General features: G+C 36.4%; 1 protein-coding gene across 4 annotated transcripts in view; it reads right to left on the reverse strand.

Annotated features, from left to right (window-relative positions):
• The window catches only part of CNOT6 (CCR4-NOT transcription complex subunit 6), a 68,395-nt gene that overhangs the window by 39,939 nt on the left and 973 nt on the right, over nt 1–27,483 (reverse strand). For 2 of the 4 annotated variants that reach the window (XM_016147766.2, XM_016147764.2), the window contains exon 2: nt 4,050–4,163. In XM_016147766.2, coding sequence (XP_016003252.1) covers nt 4,050–4,161 — 112 coding nt within the window. In that variant the 5' untranslated portion in view covers nt 4,162–4,163. Of the gene's footprint in view, nt 1–4,049; nt 4,164–11,400; nt 13,010–27,483 lie in introns of those variants that run through there. The other 2 variants (XM_016147765.2, XM_016147763.2) reach the window with 2 other exon arrangements.

Here is a 27,483-nt window from a genome sequence, read left to right on the forward strand (position 1 = left end):
TACATAAAAACTTACACATGGACATTTATAGTTGTTTTATTCATAACTGTCAATACCTGGAAGCAACCAAGATGCCCTTCAGTAGGTGAGTAGCTAAATAAACTGGGTCCATCCAGACAATGGAATATTATTTAGCACTTAAAAACAAACAAACAAACAAAAACCATCAAGCCACAGATGGACATGGAGGAACTTACATGCACATTACTAAGTGAAAGAAGCCAATATGAAAAGGCTACATACTATATGATTCCAACTATGTGACATTCTGGAAAAGGCACAACTATGGAGACAGTAAAAAAATCAGTGGTTGCCAGGGGCTGGAAGGTGGCGGGGTGGGGTAAGGTCTGCCTATATAGCAGCACGGGGAAGTTTTCTGGGGTGATGAAACTGCTCCATATTATAATTGTGATGGTAGCTACACAACTATATGTATTTGTAAAAGAACTGTACACAATAAGAGTTTTACTATATTTTATTTTTATTTTACTATAAATTACACCTTAATTAAAATATTTAAATTATTCAAGAGATGAAAATGCAAAGAGAGCAAATCTCTCTGAAAAACAGCAAAGTGAGGGATGTGAACAAATATTAAAAATTGTAATCCAAGGAAACTTTACTGAAATTGAAAGAAAAAAAATTCAAGCTGTATACTGAAAGAACATACTATACCTGAGACTATCAAGATAGAACAACCAACACCAAGATAAATTCTAGTAAAATTACTGATTTTAAGAGGAAAAAAATCCTTTCAGCATCTAAGCGAAAAGAGCAAATAATAGTAAGGGAAAGAAAATCAGATTGTCATTAAGCCTATAGCAAACCTAGGTCTAAATGGGGTTTTATGCAGGGAAAGCTGATAGTAAGTAATGTAGAGTACAACTATTAAGTGGGGGTGGGGTGAGAGGGAATGGGGATGATATACAAAGTTTTACCTGCTCTTGGCACTCATACTGGTGGTATTTTTAGTAGTTATTCTGAGATGGTTATGTGTGTAATATGGGATATAGCAAATAAGTACTTACAAAATATTCTAATCCATCATCCTATGTCTCTGAATACTAGGACTCTCATATTAAAAGAGCTATTTTAAAAAAGGTTAGCTGAAATCCCTGTTATTTTAAATCTAAATAGAAAATATCAGTATATTTTCATAAAATATTTTAACTTTAAATATACAGACATATTTATATCTTTAAAGGTATTTTATTATATATCGTGTCATATAAATGTGTATTATTTCTCATAAATATATCTTTTCATCATAAATGTGTATGACTACAGATGTGTCATATTTACTACCTCTGTCTAGTAGAAAGAACTAGAAAAAATAATCAACCCAGTAGCAATGAGTATCCCTAGCAACAGGTACTATGGTCTTGGAACACCATTTCCAACTAAAAACCAGGTTTCTTGGAAAAAATGACATATTCCAGTTCTGAAGCAGGAAATATACAAAATAAGCCAAAAAACCTTGCCATACCAGATAGCAAGGAAATTACCGAAGACAATTAGGATTGTGTCAAAGAACTCAGAAATCATTTTAAGCAGCTCTCCCATTAGCCAACAGGACAATTTAAGCATCAAAATAAGAATAATTACAACTCTTGACATATGAAACCCAAATGTTTAAAAATACTAGTTAATAATGATACTTTAAAAAACCTAATTGGTCACCCTTAAAGGATGATTGTTTATCCTGGAAACCAGTAAATAAAAGGAAAGAAACGAGCATTCTTTTCTGCCTTTCCTCTCTAAACTGTACATTGGATAATCAATTAGTACATGAGGGAAAGTGTATCTTTATAGATGCAGCTCACCTAATGAAAAAAGAAATGAAAAATAAGAGGGGGAGACTAAACCATAATGCACAAGAATACATAATTTAGTGTTAAGACTAAGAAAACAAAGGAAGTGATTACTATAAAAGTCAGGATAATGGTTACCTGTGGTAGCAAGAAGGGTGTTCTGACTCGCTGCGGCTTATGGAGGGGATTCTGAGTTAAGTGAAAAACTTCTAATTCTTGACTTGAGTAAGTGGTTATAGGCTTTTGACCTTATAATAGTTCATTAATATATTTGTCTTTGTGGTTTTCTGTGTTTCATTTCACAATTAAAAAGCTTTCTTAAAAGTAGATGATTAATAGTCACTTGGCATATCTGGTTATCTGGTTATCTCCAAGTGACACAAGGAACTGACCATCCATCCCCTGGACCCAGAGGAACATATGAGAGAACTGTGGGTCCAGGATCAATGATCTCAGACCCCTAAAATTTTGTTATCACAGGATCTTAAGGAACTGATGCTACAGCATATACATGAAATGAATGTCTTAGCATGAAATGAGTTTAACCTTGACAATTTCTACACATAGGAGCTTATATATTAAGGACTAAGACAATAAAACCTCCCTGATAGTGGCTTTGTTAACTATGAGGTCCTGTTCCAGAGACCTAGTCAACCAACAGCTTATCCTCCATCATGCATGGTAAAGACTATCTGCACAGAATGTTACTTTAGAAGACCCTCCCCTCTTCCTTCCCATCTTATATACAAACAGCATCCCAAGCAGAGCAAGCAGAGAATGGTGACTCAAAATCTCACTGATGTATTTTCTAGCTTATCCCGATGTTTTAAGAAAGGGAAAACTTATCTACAAGCAAAGAACTTACAATTCAAAAACTGCTAATCCATGCTGAAAAAAGAGAAAATGCAGTTAAATAACAGTCCTGAAGAAATTAAAAGGGCAAAGTGGGAACAGTAACTGCCTGTGCTTTAAAGGTAACTGGTAAAAAGTACATTTCTTTTTTGGATCCTCTGACCCAGAAAGTCAAATTTGACAGGAGAAGGGAAAGAAGAGAGAAATTTCACTCTCCGCCACACCCGCTTTATAAAATTGAACTCAGCTTAATTAAGGCTGGCATTCTAAAAATCGAGGAAAAAAAAAACAGAAGAGACCCGTGTGGGTATGACCTCTACTACAGCTGCAGAAGGAGTTTATGTTTACTCACTCATTAGGTTACCCAGAAATTTGGAGCTGACAAGAGAGCAATATTATTATTGCCATTTCCTTTTTGCTTCTTGTACAGCACTTTTCTACCTAGACCTGGCAGTTATATTCTGTCTACTAGTTATTTATACCAGTTACTCCCTTATTCTCGCTCCCTAATATGCCATAAGCTCCAAAAGGATAGGAACTGTGTTTTTCCATTTGTCTCTTCCATATGCCTAGTATAGCGCCTGGCAAAATGTTTTACACATAGCACATGCTCAGTATGTTTGCTGCATTACATTAAAAATAAATCAAGGGCAGAAAAAAGAAAACTTACTCTGTATTATTTCAGGAAAGTATGGGGAGGCATATTATGCCAACATTAACACAAAACCATTTTATCACTGGTGGCCTTCAGAAGTAACAATGTCCCTTTACTATCTTTGAAAGATTAAGAAAAGGCTACAATGCCCACTATCAGGGATGCTGGTGATATCCTCTGTGGATGCAGCGACTCATATTTCTTGGAAAATGACTAGACTGCATTAAAGGTAGAGGGAACTTTAAGATCTGATCCAAACTCGTCAGATTTTGTGTTTCTAAATAAGGCTGTTCTCAGAGACTCAGGCTGAAAAAAGCAAATGACGAAAGTAAGGAGAAACAAATCAATCCCAGAACTTATACTAGAATAAGAATGTCCCATCCCACTGTAAATCTGTAATTTGTTAAAACAAAAGCTCAATCCTACTTTATCAGAGAATTAAGTACTAGAACAAACCTTTGCACACGAGGCACTTCACGAATGTTATTTTCATTTTGTCCTTAATATTATTATCCTGATTTTAAAAATAGGACACTGATACTGCAAATAAGCAAGGAACAGGTTTTGAACTTAGACTCAAACCACATTCTTTCCACTGGACCTTCCTGTTTCCAAGATAAATTAGCATTGGTAAAATACAACATTGCTTCTTTTGTGTATTGGCATTAGCAAACTTGATTTTCTACCATATCTTAATTTCCAAACCATACATTTATGCTTGCATGTCTTACCACTTATTTCAAGCTCTGCCCAATGTGATTTCTTTCCATTTGCTGCTTCCTCAGAGGACATAATTGTGTACATCCTCCGAGGGTCAGGGGGCTCGTATTTTTCTTTGGGCATGCCTGTTGAATTAAGAAAAGAAACCAATCAATATTATGAAGACTAAAATAACTGAAAATAACAACATCTTTTTAAAAGTAGACACACATAGTATGATCTCTAAATACCGTATCCAACTAAAAAGAGCCAGTAGCTCCTTGGAGAAATAGAGGATTGAACAAATCAAGTGTAAAAAACATTTCAGAGGATAAGACAAAATGTGAAAATCTAAATATAAGCTGATATATATTTTTTAATCCTTATCTGTTATAGACACATTCTGAAATGTTTAGATGGAATGAAATTTCACTGTTACACATTTCCCCAAACTTCTTGTCCCAGTTTCACTTTACCTTATTCATTTGTATAAACCATAACCCACTCTAACCAACTGTTCGCCTACTCTGAACACCTACGCAGCTAAAAATAGCTGGAGAAAAACCACCATGTGAATTTAAAGTGAGCCAGTCAGCAATCCCTTACCTCAAATGGACTCTTTCTGTTGATCAGAAATTATACTGTAAATTCTTAATCCCTTCTCCTACAAGACCTCTCTCTTCAAATCTCTAACCCTACTCCTCCACCTTCCCTCCATTCCATTTTCTCATCAAAACAGAAAACCAGAAAAGGCCTTTCTTTCTATGAACTCTGACCTATGGCCATCTATGTTCTTTTACTAGGGACAAAGTGCCTGTCCTCTTGGGCACTTAATCCCACCTCTTTACCTTCTCTATTCAAGGATGTTACTTGGCAATTCTCTCCAACATCAAATTTTCCCTCCATACTGGAGCTTTACCTTTGGTATACAGACACATGGTATTATTTCCTCTATTTAAAAAAAGCGTTGACTCTATCCCGCCTCCAGTTACCACACTTTTTTTTCTCTCATTCTCTACAAGCAAAAATCCTCAAGAGTTCTGTATGCCATTTCCTATTCCTCTATTCCAGTTAAACCCATTCTAATCAGTATGTGCTTTAACATTCCACCAAAAACTGTCAAGAAGAAAACCAGCAACCTCACAGTGTTATATCCAAGGGTCATTTCTCAGATCCCCTTTTTACTTGTCCTGTGATCAATACTTGATGAGATGATCACTACCTCCTAGAAACACTTATTGCACTTGGCTTTCCAGTTACCTTTTCTCTTGGGTTTCCTTTGAATCTCTCTAGATTTAATCTTTTGCTAGTTCTTCATGCAGAGCTGGAATTAACTGCCTTATATCAAAAGAACCTGAATTCCAAAACAGTTTAAGCAATTTAACCAGTCTTACAAGGCTGGGAAGTCAGAATCAGACTCTGAATGTGTCTAATTAAAAGTTGAAGCTATTTTTTAAGTGAATAAGCCAACTGCAAAAAGACAAATACTGTATGATTCCTTCTATGAGGTATTCGGGATAGTTAAGACCATAGAGAGAGAAAGTAGAATGTAAGTCGCCAGGGGCCGAGGTGGGGGAATGGGACTTTATTGTTGAATGGGGACAGAGTTTCACTTTTACAAGAAAAGTTATGGAGACGAACAGTGGTGATGGTTGCACCACATTATAAATGTACTTAATAACACTAAATGCTACATTTGAAAATTGTTAAGATGGTAAATTTTGTTATGTATATTTTCACACAATAAAAAAATTGGAAAAAGGTTAAAATTACTTTCTTTAGGCTACGCTACCTCCCTACTGATGGAAAGCAGAGCTATTTTTCACACACAGAAATGAACTTTGACCATGTAGTCAAAACACAGAAGGTAAGTCATCCTATAAAGCTGCTTGAAAAAGAATATTAATGGTAAGAGTAATCATCTGCACAAGAAATAGCACGATTATTTGTTTTGTTAAATATTATTGATTTAAAAACTGCCCTCTTATATGTTAATTTCTTCAGACTAGAAATATAACAACTGAAGTTAACTGGCAGATACAAAAATGCCTAACACAGAGAGCTATAAAGTCAGGAACTGTCTAGAGGACAACCTGGTGAAGCAAGTGCTCTTTCTGAGTGATGTGAATATACTGGTAATAACCTAGAGAACATAAAATGCTGTGTAAGCTTACCAAACTTTGAAAGTATCCCTTAAGGTTGCCAAATTGCCATTATTTTGACCAGATTCTACTTAAAAAACAACCACCTGATCTTCATTGGCTTTTCCAAATAGAATTTAATTATGGTAAGAAATTGCTCTGTCCAACTGACATTAATATTTCGGCCCAATTAATTATTTATCCCTCTGACTTCTTAGTGAAAGTTCAGGAGTCTGATTTACTAATCTCAAGTGAGCTTAGTTAGTGTGACTCAATATCCAGAGTTTGATCACACCTCAGAGAATCGATGAAAGTGATATTGAACTAAGAAATCTGAAAAATGGGAGACTTTTGGGGAAACATGGTGGAGTGAGAGACGTCCCCAGATCTCTCCCCAGCTCTCTCCCCTCAAAACAACAATAAGCTGATCATCTAAAACTCAATAAAAACACCCAAACTGCACACCAGCACATCTGAGTGTGGGATCTGTGCATAAGAGCTACCACAGGTCAGAACCCTGGGTGTCAGGCGGTGGACTGGGAGAAATAAAGAAGCTGCCTCTCATAGCCTCTCACAGCCTCTGGAGCTTCCTCCAAGAGCGGGGAGAGGGGTGAAGGTGTGGGAACTTCCCTGAACAGCCAGCCATGCCTGGAACTGCTGTGAGCCTCCCATGCTGGGCGGAAGGGCCCAGTCGTCAGGGCAGAAGACAGAGAAGTGGGACACGATCACAGAGAAATAACAGTTGATTTTTACCAGCCCCAGTTGCAAAACCAAGGCTAAGCTGCAGCCCCCAACTTCCAAGCCAGAGGGCCCCTCTCCCCATTCACTACAGGACCAATCACCATGGAACCCTAGGAGAATCTGAGCAAATGCTGCAGAGACTGTTGCTGACACTGACAGGGACTAAACTGAGGGTAGCGAGTGTGATTAAACATCTACAAGAAAAAACTTTTTAAGGGCATTTTAAGGCTTTATATAAGCAGGGATCCAAGAGGCTTAAACGCCACCTACTGGAAACCAAAAGAAAAGCACCTCCTTTGCAACAGGCTAAAGAGAGACCTTTATATAATAAACCTTTCAGGAAAAACAGAATACACTTCCATTAATGCCTAGGCAGAGAAACAGTCCATTAAACTCCAAGGTGACAAGGCATCTCAGAAAGAAAAAGAAAAATCTCCAGAAAATAAGCTTACAGACATAGAAATATGCGACTTAAATGACAGAGACTTTAAGGATGGTACTTCTGAAAAACAATGAGTTCCGAAATGAGTCATCAACAATTTCAGGAATTAAAAAAACAACTAGATGAGCAAACCAAGGAGACTAAAACCCAAAAAGAATTGAATAGATCTTATGGAGATAAAAAATGCACTGCAAGAGTTGAAAATTAAATAGCAAACTTGGGAAATAGAGTCGACCAGATGAAGGAAAGGATCAGTGATACCAAAGACAGAAATCTAGAAATAAATCAGAATGAAGAAGAGAGAAACCAAAGAATGAAAAATAATGAAAGAGAAATTCAAGAACTTGCTACCACCACGAGAAGAGAAAACATAAGAATAATGGGAACTACTGAAGGCAAAGAAAAGGAGCAGGGACTAGAAAGCATTTTCAGACAAATAATCGATGAGAATTTCCCAAATCTAAGGAATGAGCTGGACCTTGGAATTCAAGAAGTCAACAGAACACCCAATCACCTCAACCCAAAAAGGCCTTCACCAAGATTTTTGTATTAAAGTTATCAAAAATCAGCAACAAAGACAGAATTCTCAAAGCAGCCAGGGAGAAAAAAATGGTAACATATAAAGGTAAACCCATTAGATTATCCTAGGACTTCTCAGCACAAATGTTACGAGTCAGAAAGGAATGGAATCAAATATTTAAACTATTAAGAAGAGAGATCAAGAAATACATAAAAACAAATAATAATAGCACAACATATCAAAACTTTTGTGACATGGCAAAAGCAGCCATAAGAGGAAAGTTCATATCATTACAGGCCTAGCTCCAAAAATAAGAATGAACCCAAATAAACAACTTAACTTCATCTTTAAAAACTAGAAAAGGACAAATGAAGCCTAGAGTTAGCAGAAGGAAAGAAATAATCAAAATGAGAGCAGAGATAAATGAAATTGAAAACAAAAAAAAAAAAAAGAAAAGAAAAAAATACATGCAAGAAAAAGCTGGTTCTTTGAGAAGGTTAATAAAATTGACAAACCCCTGGCTAGACTCACTAAAGAAAAAAGAGAAAGGACATAAATAAACAAAATTAGGGATGAAAGAGAGGAAATTATGACAGACACTGCAGAAATACAAAGAATCATACAAGAACACTATGAAAAAGTATATAACATCAAATTTAATAACCTAGAAGAAGTGGACTAGTACTTAGAAAGATACAACCTTCCTAGACTGAATCAAGAACTGGAAAATCTAAATAGACTGATCAGCAGTATAGAAATTGAAACAATCACCCAAGAACCTACCAAAAAGTAAAGAAGTCCAGGACCGGATTGCTTCACCAGTGAATTCTACCAAACTTTCAAAGGAGATTTAATACCTATTCTCCTCAAACTCTTCCAAAAAACTGAAGAGCAGGCAATGCTTCCCAACTCATTTTATGAGGCCAATATTACCGTGATACTAAAACAGGGTAAAGATAACAAAAAAAGAAAACTACAGATCAATATCTCTCATGACCACAGATGCAAAATTCCTAAATAAGATACTAGCGAACTGAATACAGTAACATATTAAAAAGATTAGGCACCACGATCAAGTGGGCTTCATCTCAGGGGCACAGGGATGGTTCAACATATGCAAATCACTTAATGTGATAAATCACATAAACAAATTAAAAAATAAGAATCATATGATCATATCTATAGATGCAGAAAAGGCCTTCAAAAAGATACAGCATCCATTTATGATCAAAATACTTAACAAAATCGGTACACAAGGAAAGTACCTTAACAATATAAAGGCCATCTATGACAAACCCTCAGCCAACATTACACTTAATGGTGAAAAACTAAAAACCTTCCCTCTAAGATCAGGAACAAGGCAAGGCTGTCCATTATTGCCACTCTTAACATAACACTGGTGAGTCTTGTGAGTGTAATCAGACAAGAGAAAGATATAAAAGGCATCCAAACAGGAAATGAAGAAGACAAAACGTCAGTATTTGTGGATGACGTGATTCTCTATATAGAAAACCCTAAAAATTCCACAAGAACACTACTAGAAACGATGAGAAAATGCAGTAAAGTCTCTGGATACAAAATCAATGTTCAAAAATCCACAGCTTTCCTATACTCTAATAATGAAGTGTCAGAAAAAGAAGTGGAAAAAATAATTCCTTTTGCAATTGCAACAAAAAGAATAAAATGCCTAGGAATAAATTTAATAAAAAAACGAAGGATCTATATATATCTTGAAAACTATAAGACTCTATATTAAAAGAAATCGAAGAAGACATAAAGAAATGTAGATATTCCGTGTTCTTGAATTGGAAGAACCAACATAGGTAAAATGGCCATATTGCCTAAAGCATTATACACATTTAATGCAATCCCCATGAAAATCCCATCAGCATTTTTTTTTTTTAAAGAAACACAAAAGACACTGAATTGCCAAAGCTATCCTGAGAAAAAAGAATGAGGCTGGAGGCATCACACTGCCTGACTTCAAATTATACTACAAAGCGACAGTAATCAAAACTCCATGGTATTGGCAGAAAAACAGACACATGGACCAGTGGAACAGAATCGAGAAACCAGAAGTAAACCCATATTTATATGGGAAAATAATTTTTGACAAAAAGCCAAAAACATACAGTGGAGAAAGGAAAGCCTTTTCAATAAATGGTGTGAGGAAAACTGGAAAGCCACCTGCAAAAGAATGAAACTAGGCTCTTGTCTATCAGCACACATCAAAATTAACTCAAAATGGATAAGGACCTGAATAAAAGACCTGAAACAATAAAATATATAGCAGAAAACATCGGAACTAAACTCAAGGACCTTGGACTTAAAGAGGATTTTATGAATTTGACCTCAAAAACAAAGGAAGTAAAAGCTAAAATAAATGAATGGGATTACATTAAATCTAAAAAGCTTCTGTTCAGTAAAAGAAATCATCAATAAAGTAAAGAGACAATCATTCGAATGGGAAAATATATCTGCAAGCAATGCCTCCAATAAGGGCCTAATATACAAAATATACAAAGAACTCATACAACTCACTAACAACAAAAAAACAAATGATCCAACCAAAAAATGAGCAGAGGATCTGAAAAGACACTTCTCTGTAGAGGACATACAAATGGCCAACAAATATTTGAAAAGAAGCTCAATATCACTAGCTATTAGGGAAATGCAAATCGAAACCACAATGAGATACCATCTCATACCTGTTAGAATAGCTATTATCAATAGGACAAGTAATAACAAATGCTGGAGAGGATGTGGAGAAATAGGAACCCTCAAACATTGCTGGTGGGACTGCGAATTGGTACAGTCACTGTGGAAAACAGTATGGAGGGTCCTCAAAAAACTAAGAATTGATCTACCATATGATCCAGCAATCCCTCTACTGGGTATTTACCCCAAAGACTTGAAAACTCATATCAGAAAAGATATTTGCACACAAATGTTCATAGCAGCATTATTCACGGTGGCCAGGACATGGAAGGAGCTGAAGTGCCCTATGATAGATGATTGGCTAAAGAAGCTGTGGTACATATATATAATGGAATATTACTCAGCCATAAAAGATGAAATACTGCCATTTGCGACAACATGGATGGACCTCGAGATAATAATGTGAAATAAGCCAGAAAATGTTGAAAATCACATATCACTTAAATGTGGGATATAAACCTAAAAGCAACAAATTAGCAGGACAAACGAACAGAGACTCATGGACATGGACTATAGACCAGTGGTTACCAGAGGACTATAGAGTAGTGGTTAGTAGTGGGGTGGGGAAAGAGGATGCAGGTAGACGGGGTAAAAGGGGTCAAATATAGGTGAGTAGGGGGAGGGTGAAGTGGATAAAGGGGATCAAATATATGGTAGCTGTAGAAAACTGGACTTTGAGTGGTAAACACACAATAGAATATAAAGATGTCAAATGATAATGTACACCTGAAAATTATATAATTGTATTAACCAATGTTACCCCAATAAACTTAAAAAAATAATAATAGCAAAAAAAGAAACCTGAAAACTGGGCACCGGACCTGGGGCCATTCCAGGATCATGATTTCTGCCTCAGCAGCCAGCCTTCTTCGTTTTTCATAACATCAGATGGGCTATCTTGAAATTTAAGAGGCAGGGCATTACTCTAAACTCAAAAGGAGTGAGATCTCTATATCTGAAATCCACGAGAGTGAGGATGAGCAAGTGAGGGGGAGATACAGGTGATCAAATAATAGAAACGGTAACAAACTGAACAGTCTAGCTCTCTGGAGGAGCAACAAGAGAAGCACAACCCCGCCCATTTTTCTGAAAGTCCTACAAAACATAGCATTGGAGACCAGGTTAAGAAAAGGATATAAATACATACAATTTAGGATTTTCCCTAAGGCTTTGAAATCAACAAAGCCAATCTTACTCTCTAAAAAAATAGTATGTAACTGCAGATTATCTAAAAAAGGAATAAAAGATTTCCAAAATGGGCTTAAAAACTGTCAAGGAGAATTACAAAATAATTTTTAAAAATAGCTACGCCAGAGTCAGCAGGTATAAAACACCTGACTATTCAATCTCCTCCAATTCAGTGCCATACATCACTACTGATGCTAGTAGCATAAAACCCATCCCCATTTTAGATCTCAGGGAAAAAAGTTTTTCATATCTTAAAATAACCATTTACCTTAAAGAAACACAGGATACTACTTACCAGCATAGAAAGACATGTTTTCATAATTAAACATTTTATGAAATGGCTTAAAGATACAGAACTGTGATCATTTTGAGGATGTTAGTGTGCAAAGCAGAATTACAAACCATAACACAGGAATAAGACTATCCTGGAGTATTTAAACTAAGGGTGGCCTAACTAACTGCATACTATAAACTTTGAAAAAACTGCCATCTAGAGCAGGGAAAAACTTCAGGAATCCAGAGTTACTACCCCACAATTTCAAAAATGCTGTATGTTTACACAGGTATAGAGCATTGAGGGGGCTAGGACAGGACTCATAGGGAGGGGTTGTAAGGATAAGAGATTTATCAGATGCTAACGTAAAGAGAAGGGAGACAAGAACAACTAAGGAAGCAGGCTGGAATAAAGACCCACAAAGGCCCAGCGTACAAATTTACACATACACCCCCACCACAGCCCCAAATAGATCAATAATTTCCTAGTTACGGCCCTTAAATTCAATCTGTTTTGACCATCCTCTGGCTAGGAGCTGGTGGAAAGAAACAGCTGCTGGAGACAGAAGCATAAGGAAAAAGGATAGCAGCCTCTGGTCTATCTTTCTTTCAGAAATCAAACTTATGCTCAACCAAAATTTAAGGCAAATGTTTGAATGCCCCAAAGAAAAAGATTTGTAATTACAAAAACCAGAGCTAAAATCACCAATCTTAACTGCCACAGCCAACAGGTATGCCACAGCCTGCTTCTCCCTCACCCCATCCATACTTAACCTTTAAAACGAGTCTCTAAGAGGAAACCAACAGAAGTGCCTAAGAACCCATCCACACAGTAAATGAATAAAAAGCAAGTCAACAGAGAGCATATGACGTGACGCACAAGCTTAAAACATACACACAGCATAATGACTACACATAAATCATTAAAAAAAAAAATTACAACAGAAACAATCTCACAAAAAATGCTTCTCATGCTTAAAGAATTAAAGAGAACATGAAAATCATAAACAAAAACTACAAATAAAAAAGTATGGGACAATATAAATTAAGATAAAAAGACAGTGTAGATCTAATGGGAAAAAATAAGTATTCAAATATTAGAATCTCTAACAAGGTGAAGGCAAAAAAGGCAAGCCACAGAAGAATACATAAACACAATTCCTACTAACACAAAAGGCAAAACAGTCAAAATTAAATAAATTTTTACAGAAAGACAAAAGGAAAGCAAAGAAATGATTAACATAACTAAGATAGTAATTACCCCCTAACTCAGCAAATCTACCCTTGAGTATTTACCCCAGAAATATAAAAATGTATGTCCACAAAGTCACTTATATAAATTGTCTTTTTAAATTGCCCAAAACTGAAAACAACTCAAATGTCCATCAACGGTGAAAGGATAATCAAATTATAATATAGACATATAACTGAATACTGCTCAGTAATAATGAACTACTGATATATACACACATATATATGAATCTCAAACATTATACTGAATGAAAAAGACTCAAAAGATTCCATTTACATAAATTTATAGTGGAGTAATAACAACAGTAGTTGTCCTTACGGGAAGTGATGAAAATATGTGATATCTTAAAATGAGGTATGGTTTATATTGGTATATAAAGTTATCAAAACTCAAACTGTACATTTAAGGTCTATACATTTTATTTTGTGTAAATCTTACGTCAACTAAAAAAATTCTGTACTCAAACACTTGGTCAAGTGTGAAGACAAACAAAAGGGCATTTTCAGACGAGCGATTATTAAGAAAACCTACATCTCATGTACTTTTTCTAAATAATTACTCATTCAGCATTGTATATGACAAAAAATGCAAACAACCTAAGTGACCATCAATACGAATATACAGTTAAATCAGTTCCTATACAGCCATACTATGGAAAATCATGCAGCTGTGAAAAGAGTGATGGTAATTAAACTACTTGGTATTACACTAAGTCGCTTTATATTGTGGGGTTAAGCAAATAAGTACTTATGTTAATAATGTTAGAAACCAGGATTTTCAGAGTAAGAAAACATTTACATAAGATCATGACTTTTAATTTTTTTCTAAGTAGCCAATGAAGTGTTCTAGAAGCAATGTTACTTCTGGAATTACAGCATTCTTTAATCTTGATTTTGATCTCTTAATACCAAAAATGTAAAGGTCTTTGCAAAATAGCCAATTACAAGCCTGGGGCAGGAATTATATAAAATGAGCCTAGGATATCCTTTAGTGCCAAAAAGCTAAGTGTAATGGGGTCATCATGTCATAGCAACAGGATACAGGCACCAGCTAGAAGGCTTCTCACCAAAGTTGTAACAATTTGAAAAAAAAAATCATAATTATAATGGAATGAAATATTCCAAGTAAGTAAAAATTTACAATATCATGATCATTATCTCATGATAAAGAGCTGGCAGTGATGTAAAAGATGGATTAGGAGCAAAGGAAACTATTGCAATAATCAAGACAAGAAGAAAGCAAGAGGGGGAGGGAGGAAAAGAAGGAGGGGAAGATGGGGAGAGAGGAGAAGAGACAGAAAGGGCATAGACACAAATCAGCCACCAATTGTGGCAGCTATTAAACTAGGAAAATTGGCAACAGAAGAGAAAGACTTAAGTGTTTATCCTTCTACCAGGTACTGCATTTCAGAGCAGTCAAACAGACCCTGTTAAAGGGAAGTCCTCCTTTACAAAAGATAAAGAAAAAAAATTAAAGCAATATTATTTTGTAATTCCTAATGATCCCTCTTTAAGTAAAGGTTATAAACTGAGTTAATAATGAATTACTGGATCTCTTGATGTGAGAGAATATGAAGTATACATCGACTATGTTTACCTTGATTAAGAACTACGGCAGTGGTCCCCAACCTTTCTGGCACCAGAGACCAGTGCTCCTATGAAAATCTAATGCCTGATGATCTGAGGCGGAGCTGAGGCAGTGATGCTAGCCCTGGGGGCGTGGCTGCAAATACAGATGAAACATTACTCCCTGCCCGCCCTTCACCTCCTGCTGTGTGGTCCAGTTCCTAGCAGGCCATGTACCAGCACCAATTGGTGGCCTGTGGGTTGGGGACCCCTGAACTAGAATTGGCCTGATGACACCAAAGAAGCAACTGGACAAAACGAGAATGTGGGACTTTCTGCAGGATAACTGGTCTGCTGCCTTCAACAAGCTAGTGTCAGGACTATTCTAGATTTGAAGAGAACCTAGATTAAGGAATATAATCAGATGCAAAGAATGGTCCCTATTTAAGATCCACAAATCAGCGATAAAGGACATTTTGTGGCCAGTTGGAGAAATTCCATACTTGGTTCATATTTACAATATTAGTAATTACGCGATGTTGTCTTGACCATGTACAAAGATGTTTTCTGTTAAAAGGCACTCTGTAGTTAAACAATTTATTTTAATTATATTGGCCAAATTTTTTTCAAGAGAAATGAGGATGAGTTATGCCAATCTCAACTGACAAGATAAAGTGCTAAATTTAACATCTTTTCCCTTTACATGGCTTTTATTTTACATTTCCTCCTCCATTCTTTGTGTTTTACTTCTTTCCCAAACAGTTAGGAGACAACAAAGGCAAAGAAAAGGAAGGGAGGGAAGCAAGACTCATGTGCAGAAAGACCTTTATACTTGCTTGATTAGGCTCCTCTCAAAGCTACAAGTCAGGCCATATATGAAAAGGTAGTGACACTAACCTTAGTACCAGTTTACTAAGGTTACTCCTTCCAACTTAATTTTTCACTAGGTCTTACTTATCTAATTTTTCTCTAAATCCACCTGATTTTTTATGTCTTCCAGATTTCTATCCCATCTTCTCCAGCACGTTCAATGATACTTAATTTAATTTAGACCCTCCTTATTTCAACTTCAACTATTAAATCGACTTTGTCCATATAGATGCCTTCTTATGTCACTCTCCTGCTTAAAAATCTAAGATGGCCCTTTCTGTCTGTCTACCTTCCTCAAGTCCAAACTTCAAAGTCCTTTACAATATGGACTCAGCCAATGATTTTCTCACTCTTCTTCAGTCTCTCTCTCTCTCTCTCTCTCTCTCTCACACACACACACACACACACACACACACACACCCTACAGCTAATTAAAACAAACCTATTGCTAAGACGTAGTCTTTCAATACTTGCTAATCCCTTCACCAAAGACAACCTTCACCCTAAATTCCCTACTCACCCTTCAAGGCAACTCAGGTCACGCGTGAGGCCCTCTGTAAGCCCTTCGTAACAAAGGCACAAGTTCACTATTCCCTCCTCTGCACATCATGTTTATTACATCAATCTTTCCAAACTGTATCTCCCGGTATCTTGTGTAAGGCCTTGCACATTACACTAATGAACTGGTCTAAACATTCTTTCCTTCATGACCCACGATCAGGTTTTCATAGAAAAGCAAGAAAAATCCTAAAGCAATTCAATACATCTGAACCATGCTTCCTTAAGGGAGCTTTCTTTACAGAATCATCCATTCAGCAAATACTTACTAAACCCCTTCTTTGTGCCAAGCACTCCGTCAGGTGCTAGGAATAAAGAATAAATAAGGAATACATGATTCTGGATCTTAATCCACTTGGGAAGCAAACAAAAATCTCACAACCATGTAACCGCACTACAACCCTTTTTTATTTTTGCAGACATCAATCTAATTTAGGACTTTGTTTCCTGTCTTTTCAATTATTTTAATGGCCTCTTATAATTGATATCTATGCCTTTAATATTACAACTAACCTATATACCACTGTAAAATTATTCTTCCTTTTGCCAAGTTCTAATTACTTTGCAAAACTCAGGAAAAAGAACCATCCTTTGTAGAGAAGACTTCGGACTAAAGAATTGGAAAGTTTCTGAATGACTTCTGGTTCTATTCCAGCTTTAAAACTATAATTCTGACATCCTCTCCCTCCAACCCCACATTCTACTGCTTAAAAAAAAAATTCAGACTTCTAGTTTATAATTCAAAATATTCGATTTTTCCAGACTTTTGTCCAATACTTTTCTCTCTGTATCTTTTGATGCAACTACAGACAAACTGTCATCTTTCAAATATGGTCCACATTTCCATCTCCATGCCGTTCGTCATATAGCGTTTCATACTGGCATTGTAGCCATACTTCAAAGCTAAGCCTAAATACTAGCCCTGCTGTATCCCATCCAGGGGGTCATGAACTGCCCACAAGCTGTTTTTCCACAGCGCTAAAACTATCGATGCCTTCCACAAAGCCAGACTGGACAAAATAATAGCTCGTCCTATGTTCTTCAAAGACCAACCTAAAATCCAGCTTCAGTAACTAAAATATAATATACCTCATGTTTCCAATAATCCTATGCCAAATATATTAAAGCTCCTTATTGCTCAACAACAAAAAAAAAAGTCTACAAATTTCAAAATAGATTAACGGAAATTATTTCTGAGCCATGCTTGATAAAAAGGGAAGTAGAAAAATGGTGATATTTTAAAGTAGAAAAGGAAATATCCAAAGAAAGGAAATCAAATTATACCCATGAATCAAAAATAACCTATTTTCCATTATTAGAAAAACACCAAAGCACTATTCTAATGCCACAAAAGAAAAAAAATTACTCGCTCTTTGAATACAATCCAAATGACGATTTAGTCACAGGTATGTTAAAAATTTGGGGGTAACAAGAAACCTGTAATCTGTTTCTACCAAGACATGTAAGACATTTGAAATGTCATATGAACACAATAATTTGATACTTTTTAAAAAATGGAAATATCCTGGAATTTTAAACTTATATTATGGCTTAGATGGCAGGCCTACCACTCTAAATTATTCACCTTCTGTTTTTGCCAATTGTTATTAGTTGAATTCTACAAATGAAGAATATGTGACAGTATTGTAAATAAAACCAGTTGGCTCCCTTGGACTATGGTTCCTAAAAAATTTTTTTATAGCCTTGATGCAGTTAAGGTACTTCTACATCTTACTTTAAAGCCAAATCATCCTGACTTTCAATGTCACCACATTTGTTTTCTCCTCTTTCCATTCAGCTTTCCACCACAACTGGCCAGTGAAAAGTTTAGACAGATGATAAACCTCATTCAGGAGCTGTTTTTCAGTGGCAAAATGTCTATCACTAGTGCTCTTGTGGCAAAACAAACAAGTATTAAAAAAACAAACAAAAAAAACCCACTCTGCAAAAGATGACTACTCTTATCTAAAAAGCAAAACTTAAACCCTAATGGAATAGATTTGTGGATTTCATGGCTACTATTATAAACAGCCAATGATACTACAGCTCATCTCTCAAAGCAAGGTATATGAACTGCACAAAAGGATTAGAATAAAAAGCTAGGAAAAGAAACAAGGTAACAAAAAGATCTTACTAAAAAGTAGAATTGTCATCCTGGTCTTCAAACCTGCCTCTCCTATGATCTCCACCCAGTTTTCCAAGACAGAAATGAGTATTATCCTTGACTCTGTCCTATCTAATCACAGCCTTCACATATAGCCTCTACTTATAACCCATTTGACTTCCTAAATCTTTCCTTCATCCACTTTGCCTAATTTCCCTGGGCTCTTAATGTTGCAAACCCACTCTGATGAATGGCAGACTGTCCAAAGTGATCTCCTAAAAACACAGGTACTCACCTCATGGTTCTAAAACCCCATCTCCATCTTTGTACCTTTGGAGTCTAACACTGCACCTGACACAAAAGAGGCTCAAATATGTGACCTAACTGAACAAAGGAAACTCGGTTCATTTATAAAACAAATACAGTATATTTATAACCTGGCCCTGGTGTGCCTCTCTAGTCTCATCATTTGGGTCTCCCCGGTTTCCACTTACCTTTTGCAAACCTCCATGCCTTAGCATATGCTACTGCTTCTACCTGCAATGCCCTACCTATCCCTCCCCTAAAAAAAAACCTTAGGGACTCTAGTAATCCTTGGAATGCCAACTCTAATCTCCACCTTTAAAAAGGTTTCTTCCCTATCCCTCCCAAACACAGGAGTTTATCATTTCCTGCTTTGAGTTATTCTGAACCTTGAATTTCTACTATTATAGTCTTTAATTCCACCTTATTTTTTTTACATCTCACTTACCTATTCTAATATAGGAACCTTGCATTTATATTTTAAATATTTTTTATCTTCGGAGCTTGGCAAATAGTAAGTACTCAGAGAAAACTTATAAGAATTCAAGGGGAGAAGATATATTAAAAAAAAAGGCAAACATTTTGTAAGAGTCAAGTGTGCTAACAGAAGCAGTGCTCATCTTACCAGTAATAAACACTAATATCTAGGCTTCTAATGTTGAAGGCAAAATCTAGAGAAATCAGAAAGAAAGGATCTTAGTGGCCAAAGACTGAGAATACTGGTCTAGGACAGCCTGGGATAAGAGACAAGGGGACAAATTTCAAAGTTAAACTGTACAATTGTAACCTTAACGACATGCTATGGAAAAATAAGAGCAAACCTGAAAAAGATAAGGGTAATAGCAAGACTGTGTTGAGTGCCTATCTGCCACACTCTGCACTAGGCACATAATAGCTAACATGTGCGCTCTTACCACTTGGCAGGCCTATCAGGCCCCTTCACATGCATTATCTTATTTTAACCCTCAGATTCCTCCAAGCAAATATTATCCTCTTTACATAAAGAAACGGAGGTCCAGAGATATTAGTGCCACAATTGTGATTTTAACCCATCTGATCAAAAAGTTTGTGCTTTCTTCAAACACTAAGCAATAATTGCCCTGATTATCTCAATTTAATTCTCATAGGCAGCCCATAAGGTAGATGCTATGCTCATTTTATTTCAGATGAGGAAACTGGGACCTAGGGTTTAAATAACCTGCCCAAGGTCATACACACTTGGTAAGTAGCAGAGCTGGGATTAGAACCTGAGCATCTAGCTACAAAGCTGTGGTTTACAAAATCAGTGCCTCACACGACTCTCTAGAATTCTGTCACTAATAAAACCAAGATTTCATGTTTATTCTCCAAATATTAAGTTGCTGAGACCATGAGCCCTTTAATTTACTTCTCGGATATATCATATTTTCCAAGCTGCTCTCCACCTTAATCCTCTAAGACAGCAGATCTGAGGACCCTTAGACACTCTTAAAAATTAATGAGCACCTCAAAGAGCTTCCACTTATGTGGGTTATACTTATCAGTACTTACTATAATGGAAATCAGAAGAAATTTTAAAATATTTATTAACTCATTAAATATAATAAACCTATCACATGTTAAACATTTTTTAAAAAAACTATTTTCTAAAACAAAGTAAAATTTTGTGAGCAGAATGACACTGTCTTATATTTCTGCCAATCTCTTTAATGTCTGACAGACTAGAAGACAGCTGGATTTGTGTATCTGCTCTGAATTCCATCTGATCAGATATCAGACATTTTGTTAGCCTCTGGAAAACTTCCCTGTCCACTCATAAAAGAATGAAAATGAAAAAGGAAAAAAACGTCTTAGTAATATTTCTAGAAACTTCAAGTTTCTTACAGTCGCCACTTCCCCTCCCCCAAAAATCTCATATACAATTTTCTTACATCCTTTTCTCAAGTAGCACAAAAATAAATGTCAGTCCAAACCGGTTTAACTAAAATTTCCAATTAATAGAAACACTGCAAAAATCAGAGATTTTTAGATTATGATAAAATATTCCTCCAAACCTAGAGCTAAACAGCAGATGTAGCAGTTATTATCAGCTCTAAGAGGAAAAGACTGGTACACACATTCGCATTCACAATGCCCAGCTCGTAATGAATAGCTCATTAACAGTTTGCTAGACTGCTGTTAAAATACAATTCTAAGCATGTGCATGTACCCAATAACACATGAGTGAATATAAAATACAGTCGGAAGAAAGCACAGGGTGTACTGCAATAACCACATTGGTCAAATATAAGCAATTTCATTTGACCCAATAAATTAACTCAAAATACAACTATAAAAGTACTCCAAATGTAGGTCATCCACAAATTCCAACTCAAAATAAACACAAATATTTGTTAGCTTTGACATTTTAATTTCTATATTTTAAGTCGGCTATAAAGTATACAGCAAAAAAAAAAAAAAAAGACAAAAAAGTATCAAGACAAACAAGGTTTGTGACCTAATTAGTAAGAGCTGAATGCCCACTAATATGCAGGTTAAGTCAAAACCATGATTTGTGTGATAAGATCATATCAAGATTAAAAAAAAAAAAGGGAAGGGAAGGGGGGCCATCCATCATAAATCTGCTCCTTAGCATGAGACAAGCAACAACCCTCTAATTTACAGTCTCAGAATCAGATGATGGCTGCCAAGAGGAATCTTTTCATTTCATTTTTTAATATTTTTTAGGTGAGGCAACCCTTGGTTGACCTCACAGATTGCAAGGACCTTGTCATCTTACAATCCCTTTTTTATTTTTTACCCCTACAACACCTGGTCTTCCTAGGTGGTCTCCCATCCAAGCACTAACGAGGCCCGACCCTGCCTAACTTTCAAGATCAGACGTGATCGGGCTTGTTCAGGATAGCATGGCTATAGACTAATTTCTCTTTGTTATGTTTTGCCAGATTTTCCATAATCTATTTGCTTTTCCCTCTCTTACAATGAATCATATTCTAGCTACCACTATCTGGTGGGAATGTTGGCCTTTTGAGGAATTCAACATTTATTCTAGCTGCTAATTCACATATACAATCATTTGGGAGGTTCTAACATACTATCAATCGGTTTTGACCCACTGTCCTTTTTTTCCCCTAAAACTAAGAAAGTTAGTCATTCATGAAATGTTGACCTTACAAATCATCAAAATGCCTTAATCACCAAAATGCTCTGAAGAAACTTAGCAATATTTCAGAAGATTTGGAAATCTAAAGCAAATATGTTCAAGTAGAATTGTTACTGCTTTTTGACAGCAGATGTGTGACTGCCTTTGCTTAAAATAGTAAAATGTTTTTTCACTGGATTTCTGACCAGCATAAATAACATTCTTACATGGACTTTCATGAGGTATTTGATCCATAACCAAAAAGGGAATCACAAGTATTAAGAAATTCTGCCAGTCAGCTCTATTAAGTCAACATGATCAGCCACTAATGAAAAAGTGTGGCAGCAACTGGGTCTCCCTCTATTTTCAAATCTCTCTATCAAGGGTCAGTTCCAAGAAATAGCTCCATGAGAGTGTCAGGAGGGAAGAGGGGGAGAGTAGAGAACGGTGTCATTAAGAACACACACTAGAGTTAAACAGACCCATATCAAATTCTAGCTCTGCAAGGATGTATTCACATTTATCTTTAGGGCTAGTTTCCTCAGTTATAAAATATCTACCTCACAATTTTTGGTGTGGGGACTAAATGAGATAACACATGTAATACACAGTACCTATCACATCATTAGCATTCAACAAAGTTATTTTTTTCTTTCTGTGACTACCAATCCCTAAGTATGAGTTTCTAAAAGTTTCCCTAAAATTAGAAACCAAATGACAATTCTTTAGATGTACCAAATAAACTACAGTTTCATTTTCAACAATTTGAGATGAAAATATATGAAGGAAGCTATTGGTCTAACATAGCAGTTAGCTTCATCAGATATTGCTTTATGGTGTGCTAGTGTTTATATGTAACTATATACAATCTTAGGGAAGAAAAGATTTGCCACCCAAAAAGGTGAGTGCAAATAATATTTGACTTAATTTTAATAAATCTTCATTTCTGTTTGGTCTTTAACCAGTAGGAACAAATACATTTCTTCATCTATCTTGCCATACCTCCCCACTCAAAATCTGCCTAGTTAAAAAAAAAATTCATATGCAACCTCTTGATGTATCTAGAGGATCACAAGTAATATTCTTTCTAGATAGAAAAACCATTGCCTAATTTTTGTTTTGTTGGATCTCCACATGTTTACTCTGTCAGGTATATATTTGTAGCAAATAACTTTGAAAGAAAATAACTATGCTTAATGATTCCCTCTTTACTACTATTCTACATTTGAAAGTGTATCAAATATTGAGCACAGTACAAGTACAAACAAACCTACCACAAGAAATATGAAATGCAAATTTTAGTCTTCTAGTAACTGAGGACTGAAAGTTCTAAAAGTATGGTTTTACATAGTTTTACCTCCAATGAGGAAGAACTTCCTTTACTGTTTTTGAAATGACATCCAATTCCACAAAGAAAATAATTTTATGTGACCAAATAAAAACCAATATAGCAGGGAAAAGTTTGAAGTATACATATAATATATATTAGAAATTTATCCTCCAAGTTTTGGATTTAAAACAGAAGACTGGCAGCTAACGTAAGTGGCTACCTTCTCTCGACCCTGTCTCCTCTTTAAATCCATCCCCAGAGCTCATCCTACCCTAAACCTGGGCACCATCTGTCACCACTGAAAACGCCCTCCTGCTTGGCACTCTTACCTCCCCTCCTTTAATATCTCTTAGTAATGCTGCTCTCGCCAGTTCCCCGACCTCTTTACTTCAATCCTGACTGAAATGAAATGCTGACTGCTCCTAAGGGTTCCCTCAGTTCTCACCTCTTCCTAAATTAACCTGTGGTCCGTGAGTAAGTTCCACACTTCTTGTGTACATACTTTGATTCTCTTCAGCAGGGTCTGGAATTCTCATATGATTCTCAAGTGGGGACCCTACCTCCCCCAAAATGGTGAAAAGCATTTGTTCACTCTTCCTGAGTAACTGTCTAACTTCCAATGCCAACTATATAATGACCAAATTTATAAAACCTCCAACCACTCTCTGGTCCAGATACCTATCAGACATATCCACCTCAATATCAGACAGGTATGTCAAACTTAGAATAAAAATCAAACTATTCCACTTTCCTTGCTCAAATCTGCTCATCTATTTCCCAAGTTAAATCATACCAATAGTTACCTAACCTAAATAACTTCTGAAATCATACTCAACTCCTTCGTATTTTTATAGTTCATTGCTTGTCTGTCCCTAATTCTGGTGTTTTTAGTGTTTACCCTATACTTTTCTAGCTCTGATGTCCTTAACCCCTGATGAGGACTTAAATGAACTCTCTGACCCATTTCTTGACTTCTTCCATCCAGCCTACACCTTTTTACTTTGTATCTCCTAGAAAAGTCTGCCTCAGTTTCCCTATCCCTATCTGCCTACTCCCAATGGATCCTCATTACATAAAGATGGGAGTCCCAATGCTTTAACTATTAGAAACTGTTAGACTCCCTCTCCCTCACATCCTTGCCTCCTGTTTCACAGCCCAAGTTATATGTAACATCAAAGACTAGAGCTTATGTGTAACATAACACATAAGGAATATGCTATTCCTTCTCCCTGAAATGCCCTACTCGGCCTGACAAACCCGTTCACCCTTCAAAACTCAGCTCAAAGATCTCTGAGATGACTCCCTCAAGCTTCCCAAGCAGAAGTTAGTTGCTCTTTCCTTAGCATGCCCCAAATGCTTTGTATATTTCTCATTACCATATAACCTGATAAGGGCTTTATTGGTTGTCTTTCTCTCTACAGCAGGGGTCCCCACACCCCAGACTACAGAACCAGTACCCATCCATGACCTGTTAGGAACTGAGCCGCACGACAGGTGAATGGTGAGGGAGCAAAGCTTCATCTGTATTTGCAGCTAGTTCCCAGTTCCAGCATCACTTCCTCAGCTCCACCTCATATCATCAGGCATTAGATTCTCATAGGAGCACCAGTCCCTGGTACCAAAAAGGTTGGGGACCACTAAATAGAGTTCTTAGGCTTTAAGGAAGTTCCAGTATTCTAATTCCAATAATTTACTGGAGAAAACTGCCCTCCCCTCAAATTTCACAAAAATGTTTACAGCCCATATTCGAACTGAGATACCACCACGGTAGTCATAATCTTTAAGCTTGGGTGGCTCTCAATTCTGGTGAGCAGAAGGTTCATTTTTCCACCTTAAGCTCTACAGTCTGCCTAAGCCTAACTCAAAAGACAAATTCAACACTTGAACTTTCACACGTACCACTTTATGAGTTTCATTGTTTTAAAACATCCTGGCATTTTTATTTTAAAGTACCTTTTATCACAGAGCAATTGGGCAGAGCTTTCAAGCCCACTATAAAAGGGACTACAGACAAAAGACGCTATGTCCAAGTTAAAAACTGATTCGGAGTCACTAACTCCACACTATCTTAAATATGACTTTTATATGTAGTCTCCACTCAATCCTCCATGCTGATACCAAAGTGATCTCTACATCACTTTACTCCCCTACTAAAAATATTCTAGCTCCCTCCTTTGCTACATGATAAAGATATAAACCTTTTAGCTTAGCAAGCATGGCCCTTCAAAATCTAGGCCAGACACACCTTTTTGCAGGTTCATCTCTAGTCACTCTCCCTGTTCCAGTAACACCTCATCATTGGACTTACCCCGACACTTGGCACCTCAGTGCGCCCACCATTCCTTCTGTTTGAAATGACCATTTCTCCCCAGATTGACAAACACCCTTTCCTGTGTTTTCTGTAAACTGCTTCCACACTTTCCACAAATTTAATCATTTTTCTCTTCTGCACAAAACTTTGTACACCTACCACATCTATAAACTACAAGAAGGCAGAAACTTGAGTATTATTCATTTTTGAATTCTCAGGGTCCAACACTGTGTCCAGCATAACTACTTCTTCATAGGAAACTTCAGTTATCAAAAAAGCAAAAAGGGATGAGGGAGAGGTAAAGCCCAAAGAAGGGTAAGGTTAAGACAGCCTAAATGAGTCTTGGATGCAAATAATCTCTTTAATTACTAGTTCCAACACCAAAATACAGTGCATCCCATTGTACCCTAATGCACACAGACTATGCATACAGTAACTTTTACAGTTCGATTTATTCAGCATTTCTTAATTTCACATATATAGCGTTTAATTAGTCACAATGTCTTAAAATGGCTACCTTACTAAAGCAGGTAAGGTGAAAAAGGACATTAGTAAAAGATTTTGTGAAAGCTAAAAACCAGGAAATTAAAATTGAAACTTTTTTCCAAGATAGTAATGTTTAGTTTTAATCACAAGTGTAAATAATAGCATTACATACCCACAAATCAAGTCTTTTCTCCATTAAAATATATGTTCTTAGCAGAACCTATCTGGACTTTCCAAAGTGATAAACACTTTAAAAGCAAAGCTTTCCAACCAGTGTACCTTGCATATGGGAACAGTACAAGTGTGCTGAAGATACTGGTTCCCTCTCCCCTTTTGGCCCAACAGCTACAGCTGTGAGTAGCCTTGCACCTTTACTCCAACATATGCTTTACATGTATTATGCTTTAAAGGATATAAGAAGGCTAATATTGGTATACACAGAGTGCCTAAGCATTAACCAAAATGCATATTTATAAATGACGAGTACGGAAGGCAGATTCCTATAACAGCTTTATTTGTTGTCAGGATCAAGTTCTATAACCATCTTCAAGTCTCAACTTACCCAATACTACTACTCTGCCACCAAGATTTAAGAAACCTGAAAATACCTACAAACCAAATAGGCGTTCATAAGAGCTTCTTCATATACATTAGCACTGATCAAGACATTTTTGAAACTGCAAGGACCAATCTTCAGCTAATTTTCTGAATTTTCACTATAAAATTCGTGTTTTGTCACATCCCTGTTTTTGACCATTTCAAGTGTCTTGTTCACCTGTTGAGAACTGACAATGTCAAATAACTTTTATCCATTAAAACACCCTCTGTCATCCCCAAAGAACTATAATCTCCTGCAATTGCATTACACTCTAGTGTGCTCTCACATTCACACACAACCTGGCCCTTTTCCCCTCTTAACTGCATGCAATATGTTTGGGCAAGTCACTTTAACCTTCCCACATGTTTCTTCACCAGCAGCTATTCAAATATTTGGTTTGAGGCAAGACGACTGGACTAGATCAGTGATCTAAAAATGTGAAGCAATTTTTAATTCCAGAAGTCGTGACATTCTAAAGACTGAAAAATGCTGATAGCAATTACAAAAAAAAAAAAAGTCTTCAAAACCTTTTCATCAATTGCCATATCAGCTCCTAGAGCCTACAAAACAGTTTTGGAATTGGCAAATCCCAGTCGGTGTACCATGAAAAACACAAAGTGCTATTACATCCCATTTTATTTTTCACTTGCTCATATTCACTATCTTTCTCTCCAAAATTAAATTCCCGGATACAAGGAAGAAAGAAGATTCTGCACTAACACTCACGGGACAATCCACTTGGAAAACAGGTAAGACTGGAACTCAAATTCAAGGAGATTATTAAAACAACGTCCGCTTAACACAATAACAAATGCAGGCAGGTCGAGCAAGATGACCCTTAACAACGCTGTCATTTGCAGTGACAGTTCAAGAAAAGGCTACGGGTGTTGGGAGGCTCTCTGGGGAAGGCGAAGGAGGAAAACAGTCAAAAAAAAAAAAAGTTTC

This window comes from Rousettus aegyptiacus, unplaced genomic scaffold (assembly GCF_014176215.1).
Source record: "Rousettus aegyptiacus isolate mRouAeg1 unplaced genomic scaffold, mRouAeg1.p scaffold_m13_p_7, whole genome shotgun sequence".
In the NCBI taxonomy this organism is placed as follows: Eukaryota; Metazoa; Chordata; class Mammalia; order Chiroptera; family Pteropodidae; genus Rousettus; species Rousettus aegyptiacus.